Source organism: Anopheles arabiensis, chromosome 3, assembly GCF_016920715.1.
Source record: "Anopheles arabiensis isolate DONGOLA chromosome 3, AaraD3, whole genome shotgun sequence".
In the NCBI taxonomy this organism is placed as follows: Eukaryota; Metazoa; Arthropoda; class Insecta; order Diptera; family Culicidae; genus Anopheles; species Anopheles arabiensis.
In genome coordinates, this window is record NC_053518.1 from 873945 (window position 1) to 880000 (window position 6056).

At 52.8% G+C, this 6056-nt stretch overlaps 3 protein-coding genes across 4 annotated transcripts in view; 2 read left to right on the forward strand and 1 right to left on the reverse strand.

Moving 5' to 3' along the window:
• Positions 1-263: 263 nt before the first annotated feature.
• On the forward strand, positions 264-3798 carry LOC120899980 (trifunctional enzyme subunit alpha, mitochondrial). Its single transcript, XM_040306399.1, has 4 exons — positions 264-378; positions 472-603; positions 1146-2766; positions 2842-3798. Exons 2-4 carry the CDS (start codon positions 531-533, stop codon positions 3461-3463), a joined length of 2316 nt encoding a protein of 771 aa, XP_040162333.1. The 5' UTR covers positions 264-378; positions 472-530; the 3' UTR covers positions 3464-3798.
• Positions 3799-3962: 164 nt separating this feature from the next.
• On the forward strand, positions 3963-5172 carry LOC120899984. Its single transcript, XM_040306413.1, has one exon. The coding sequence runs from the start codon at positions 4065-4067 to the stop codon at positions 4995-4997; it is 933 nt and encodes a 310-aa protein (XP_040162347.1). The 5' UTR covers positions 3963-4064; the 3' UTR covers positions 4998-5172.
• Positions 5155-6056, reverse strand: part of LOC120899982 (isocitrate dehydrogenase [NAD] subunit beta, mitochondrial) — a 2256-nt gene continuing 1354 nt past the window's right edge. The window contains exons 5-6 of one of the 2 annotated variants that reach the window (XR_005739129.1): positions 5642-5990; positions 5155-5577 (exon numbers count right to left, since the gene is read on the reverse strand). Coding sequence is in view for 1 of the 2 variants with exons in the window: in XM_040306403.1 (XP_040162337.1) it covers positions 5760-5990 (231 nt within the window). In the remaining variant the exon portion in view is untranslated. Of the gene's footprint in view, positions 5991-6056 lie in introns of both variants that reach the window. The other variant, XM_040306403.1, reaches the window with a different exon arrangement.

Here is a 6056-nt window from a genome sequence, read left to right on the forward strand (position 1 = left end):
TGCTGGTCCGACGCCATCAGCCGCCATCACCATGACAAAAATAGTAAAAAAACATGAAGAATTCACTTACGGGACTTGATAATACCTACCTGTTGCCGAAGCCGAATCGGAATATCAGAAATTCATCTGCATATCAAAGTCTGCTTTTCCAACGACACATTTTCAAACGGTAAACATAAACATCTGTTCGAGAGCTGTCAAACGAAGCGGACACCGCATGACAGTAGTGTGCAATCTCGCTAAACCGGTGGCTGTATAAGTTCATGGAACCAGCCGGATAATCGAGAGTTTAATTTTATACACCGCGGCCGTCGTAGGACCGAGAGTTGAAGCCATTTATTTTATTTATGTTCGTTTTGTCCATAGCTTTTTAGAAAAGTAAGTTACAAGAGTGCTGTCCGTTTTACTGGTTCGATCTCGGACGTTCTATCAATCGACCGATTGTGTATTTTCCCGCTTACTCTCCAACAGGCTTCGGATAGGATTGTGAGGAAGCTATCAGCGGAGAAAGTGCATAATAAAAAACGAAGATGGCCAGCGTAAGACTGATCGGTGCGGCAATGCAGCGAAATGTGACCTTTGGACAGGCGCTTCGACTGAAGGGTAAGGATTACATATTAGTCTCCGTCCGTGTCCGGCAGGCGAAATCACGACGGTGTCTTTTTGTTTTATCGGCGGTTCGGGAAGATTCGTGCTAATCGCGACGGGGATTGTGACACGTTGGACTTTGACCGACACTTAGCGGTGCGGTTCGTGCCAATCCCCGGGTAGGGGTGGGGTACCAGGCTGTTGCGTGTGCTAGGGGGTGCATAAACATGACTCGGAGCTTCCCTTCAGCACTCACACTCACACACGCTCTAGACGTATCACGGGGTGTGTGTGTGGATTATGAAGGGCGGGTGGTGGTGTTAGTTACGACTACCGGCCACCGTCTGTCCATTTTTACAGCTGATAAGTTGGCTGGCGAGAAACATTGAAACTCGTTATGAAATCAGTCCCGATTTCAAAACATTCTCTAACCTGTGTCGTTGATTTTCTGCTGATACCCGCGGGGAATCGGGAAGAGTTAGCAACACCGCCATAACACGGAAGTGTATTTTTATTCCTACTCTTATTTTACCCTCCCGGTTTTCTCACCCACCCAGCACTTCAATCGCAAATGGCCATGCGGTATCTGGCCACGGCAGCGCCGGCCGGCAAGCACATGAAGACACGCATCGTGGACAACGTGATGGTGATCACGCTGGACTCGCCCGGTGTCAAAGTGAACTCGCTAAATGCCGAGGTACAGTCCGAGTTCGATGCCGTCCTGCGCGAGGTGGAAACAAACCCGGCCGTCAGCTCGGCGGTGCTGATCTCTGGCAAGCCGGGCTGCTTCGTGGCCGGTGCCGACATTACCATGCTCGAGCAGTGCAAAACGGTCGAGGCGGCAACGAAGGTGTCACACGAGGGCCAGATTCAGTTCAGCAAGCTGGAGAAATCCCGCAAACCTGTGGTGGCCGCCATCAACGGCGTTTGCTTGGGTGGAGGGCTAGAGTTGGCCCTTGCCTGTCACTACCGAGTAGCGCTTAAGGATAAGAAAACGGTCGTAGGATTGCCCGAAGTGATGCTGGGTTTGTTGCCCGGAGCTGGCGGCACTCAGCGACTGCCAAAACTGACCTCCATCCCAACCGCATTGGACCTCGCCCTTACCGGCAAGTCGGTAAAGGCCGACAAGGCAAAGAAGCTGGGAATCGTGGACATGCTGGTGAACCCACTAGGTCCCGGACTGAAGCCAGCCGATCAAAACACACTCGAGTACCTGGAACAAGTGGCGATTCAAGTCGCGAAGGATCTTGCCTCGGAGAAGCTGAAGGTAAACCGCCAAAAGACTGGCTTGGTGGCCAAGGTGACCGACTTTGCGTTCGGCATCGAATGGGTCAAGAACAAAGTGTTCGAGAAGGCACGCGAACAGGTGATGAAGATGTCCGGCGGTCTGTACCCGGCTCCGCTCAAGATTCTGGACGTGATCCGCGTCGGTGTGGACAAGGGCCAGGAAGCCGGGTACGAGGCGGAGCGTAAAGGATTTGGCGAACTGTCGCAAACGCCCCAGTCGAAGGGTCTGATTGGGCTGTTCCGTGGCCAAACCGAGTGCAAAAAGAATCGCTTCGGCAAGCCGGCGAACCCACCGAAAACGATTGGCGTGCTGGGAGCGGGTCTGATGGGTGCCGGTATCGTGCAGGTCAGCATCGACAAGGGCTATCAGGTGATAATGAAGGACACGACGGAGGCGGGACTGGGTCGCGGTATCGGCCAGGTCCAGAACGGTCTGCAGGGTGCTATCAAGCGCAAGCGCATCAGTGCGATCGAACGCGATCAGATCCTGTCGAACCTTACCTCTACGCTGAGCTATGAACCGTTCCGCCAGACCGATATCGTCATTGAGGCCGTGTTCGAGAACATCGACATTAAGCACCGCGTCATCAAGGAGCTGGAGCAGGTGGTGCCGAAGCACTGCATCATTGCCACGAACACGTCCGCTATTCCGATCACGAAGATCGCTGCCGGCAGTTCTCGACCGGAGAACGTCGTCGGCATGCACTACTTCTCCCCCGTTGACAAGATGCAACTGTTGGAGATTATTACGCATCCGGGCACGTCCAAGGAGACGGCGGCGGCTGCCGTCGAGGTGGGCCTGCGACAGGGCAAGGTGGTCATCACCGTGGGTGACGGACCCGGTTTCTACACGACCCGCATCCTCTCGACCATGCTGTCAGAGGCAATCAGGTAAGATAAGCGTAGTGTTAGTGGCTAGTGGTTCGTTTGACAATCAGCTCACCTTTGCCCCTTCTTCATCGACAGACTGCTGCAGGAGGGTGTCGATCCGAAGGATCTCGACAAGATGACCAAGACGTTCGGATTCCCGGTCGGTGCGGCCACGCTCGCGGACGAGGTCGGTATCGATGTGGGAGCGCACATTGCCGTCGATCTGGCGAAGGCGTTCGGCGACCGGTTCTCCGGTGGCAATCTGGGCGTTATGGAGGACCTGGTTAAGGCCGGCTTCATGGGACGCAAGTCGGGCAAGGGTGTGTTCGTGTACTCGGGCGGTCGCAGCAAGAACCGCGAGGTGAACCAGGACGCTCTCGCCATCATGAAGCAGAAGTACGCCCTGCAGTCGCGCGGTGCTAACAGCGTGGAGGACATGCAGCTGCGCATGGTTTCGCGCTTTGTGAACGAAGCCGTCCTCTGTCTGGAGGAGAAAATTCTGGACAGCCCCCTGGAGGGTGATGTTGGTGCCGTGTTCGGTCTGGGCTTCCCGCCATTCACCGGTGGACCGTTCCGCTGGGTGGACCAGTACGGTGCGGAACGGCTCGTCAGCAAGATGCGCTCGTACGCCGATCTGTACGGTGCTCCGTTCGTGCCGGCCCAAACCCTGCTCGACATGGCCAAGGACTCGAGCAAGAAGTTCTACCCGAGCAAGTAAGAAGACAATCGGTAGCTAGGAAAGTTTATCGTCGTTATCGTGTATCATCAGTGACCAACATCATCCATCATCCCTCCCCTATTCGTGTATTGGACCTGTTAGCTCTTAAGTACGTAAGAAAGAAAGCATTATGTTCTTGTATAAGTCTAGTGTTCCAATTTTCTGGATCACGGATCGTGTTAATAACGTCCCCGGGCTCGATGCTGATATGACTTACTGTATCGCACTCGTGTCTCTTGTGTAGCATAAAAAGGATAAATGTTAGAGCTCTATCTTTTGTTTGGTTTGCTTTCTGTTACTGCATTTTATAAATAAAAATTATTATTTACAACACACGCAACTGTTTGTGGAGCCATTGGTCGACTTTCCGAAAACTGGGTGATTGCGCCATTGAAAGCGCGACTCACCTTCGCGTCAAGTTACCATGTTAGTAGGTCGTCGGTAACGTTAGTGATGTGGAAAAGGCCTTTTTATTTGTTGTTTCTTTACGTAAAACCGACATAGCAACCATTGTTTTAGGGCCATCCAATCATTCCAGTTCAGTGCGCGAAAAGCAGGAAGCTTTTGCTCTTCCCAAAAATAGGGCGCGAAAAATAGAAAGATGGCAATTTCGTGCTTGAAGAACGCCAACTCCAACTCAGCCGAGAACACGTTCCTCTACACGCCGTGTCACTGTCCGGCGGAAAAGCTACTGCGCCAGCAGCAGGTCCGCTGTGAGAAGCCTCGTATGCCCCACCGGGTGTCGCGAAGAACGCAATACCTGGCCAAACCTCGTAATGCGCGCGGTAGGTACGAAATAAGGGCCGTGAACCGTAGCACCAAGCAGACGGAGCTGTGTCGCTCGTACAAGGAACCGTACGCCTCGAAACGCATCCAGCAGCTGGCATTGCCGCACGTGCGGAAGCTGGTGGTCGCTCAGCAGGAGTACCGTCGCTTTATCGCCCGCCGCCAGCAGGACCAGCTCGAGAAGCGCATCAAGAAGAGCATCTTTACCGTGTACAGTCGGCTGGCGAACGTGCAGCTGCCGGCGGTCGACAAGCTGAAGGGCATGTCAGCGGACGAGTGGCAAAAGCATCAGGACTGGCTGGTACGCAACGCCCAACCGAAGCAGGCTCCCGCGCCCGAACCACCGAAGCGCGAGCGGAAACCGTTGGCCGCCTTGATCGGGCGTATCGATAGCTTGTCGGAACCACGGTTCGCTCGCAAGAAATTTGCCGGTCAGGAAAAGCCTGGACCGGCCGCCAAACCGGGCGCTCTGAAAGCGATGGCATCTGATCACGTGACCAAGCTTGCGGAACCGCTTGAGCGTCGCAAGCGAGCGAAGGGTGTTCCAGTGGAGGATACACGGTTGCCGGAAAACGTGCTCAAAGCGGTTGCCTCGAGCCGAGTGGCAGAGTTGGCCGTTGCAAAGTCGTATCGGAATGTGAACAACGAGTACCGCGATAAACCGTTCACGGTGGAACCGAATGCGCTGAAGGCGAAGCCGAGCGACCGCATCCTGGAGCTGGCGAAACCGAAGAAGGTGAAAAAGTAGGGATTTTTTGGCTGCTTCCAGTACTGTTTCAAAAGTTTCGAGCATTCGAACAAGCTAAATAGGCAAAATTATTTATTGTGAAGCAAAATTTTACGGCACATGAGGGCATCGTTCTTACGTTTCTAACAGAAATGAAGCAATAAGAGTTGTTGAGAAGTTGCTTTACCAACCGGTACACACACTGTCGCGTGTTGCATTTATTATTATTCGATGACTCGTCATTTACTAGAAACTTACAACGGCGGCAATGGCTATTATTAGTGCTACCTTTGCTCGTCTGGTGGTTTTAGGGAGCGGCTTGTCTTACTTTTCGCGTAATACTCTCGAACATAGCCGAACAGCTTTTCGATGGCATCGTAACTCCTGACTGTGCGTCGTCCTCTTCTACTTTGGTAGGTTCAATAAATAGGGGGCTAAACCGTTGTTTTTTAAAAACATGTTCCACTAGACAAAAGTTTATCAGCGACATTTTGCATTCATTTAGAGGGGCGGTAAAGATTTGCGAAGGTGGCGAAAAACAAATTTAAAGAACAGGTTCAAATAACTTAGAGTATGATGACCCCGCCGTGGGAGAAAGATACTGTAAAGAAAGATGGCAAAAGTACAATCGTGTGTTTCCGCAGGACTGAGAGTAGGGATGGTACTTGAGGGTAGAAGTAGTAGTAGTGGGGTGGGAAAGGTAGGTCAATTCGTACTGCTTCCGGTAATTTGTAGCTCTCGTCAACCCAACGTTTCTTCGGGAGCATTGCATTGCATTACAGCTTATCGCAGATTGTGAATGACAGCCTGGGTGAACTCGTTGGTCGTGTTCTGACCGCCGAGATCCTTGGTGCGGACCTTGCCAGCGCGCAGCACGTTCTGCACCGCCTGGAAGATCATCTGGCTGTATGGCAGCAAGTTCACGTGGCGCAGCATCTTCGACGAGCACAGCAGCATGGCGGTCGGGTTGGCAATGTTCTTACCAACGCCCTCAGCGAAAGTGTGGCGTGCACCCTGGGGAGAGAGGAGGAAAACCATCGATTAGGTGTCTGTTTTGCTGATCCTTGTTCACAAGACGCT

What these genes read in the sequence shown, in the direction of transcription:
- LOC120899980 (XM_040306399.1), top strand. Translation starts at nt 531, where the DNA reads ATGGCCAGCGTAAGACTGATCGGTGCGGCAATGCAGCGAAATGTGACC. An exon ending in ACAGGCGCTTCGACTGAAGG is followed by an intron (nt 604 to 1,145) that starts GTAAGGATTACA and finishes TCACCCACCCAG; the next exon opens with CACTTCAATCGCAAATGGCC. An exon ending in ATGCTGTCAGAGGCAATCAG is followed by an intron (nt 2,767 to 2,841) that starts GTAAGATAAGCG and finishes CTTCATCGACAG; the next exon opens with ACTGCTGCAGGAGGGTGTCG.
- LOC120899984 (XM_040306413.1), top strand. Translation starts at nt 4,065, where the DNA reads ATGGCAATTTCGTGCTTGAAGAACGCCAACTCCAACTCAGCCGAGAAC.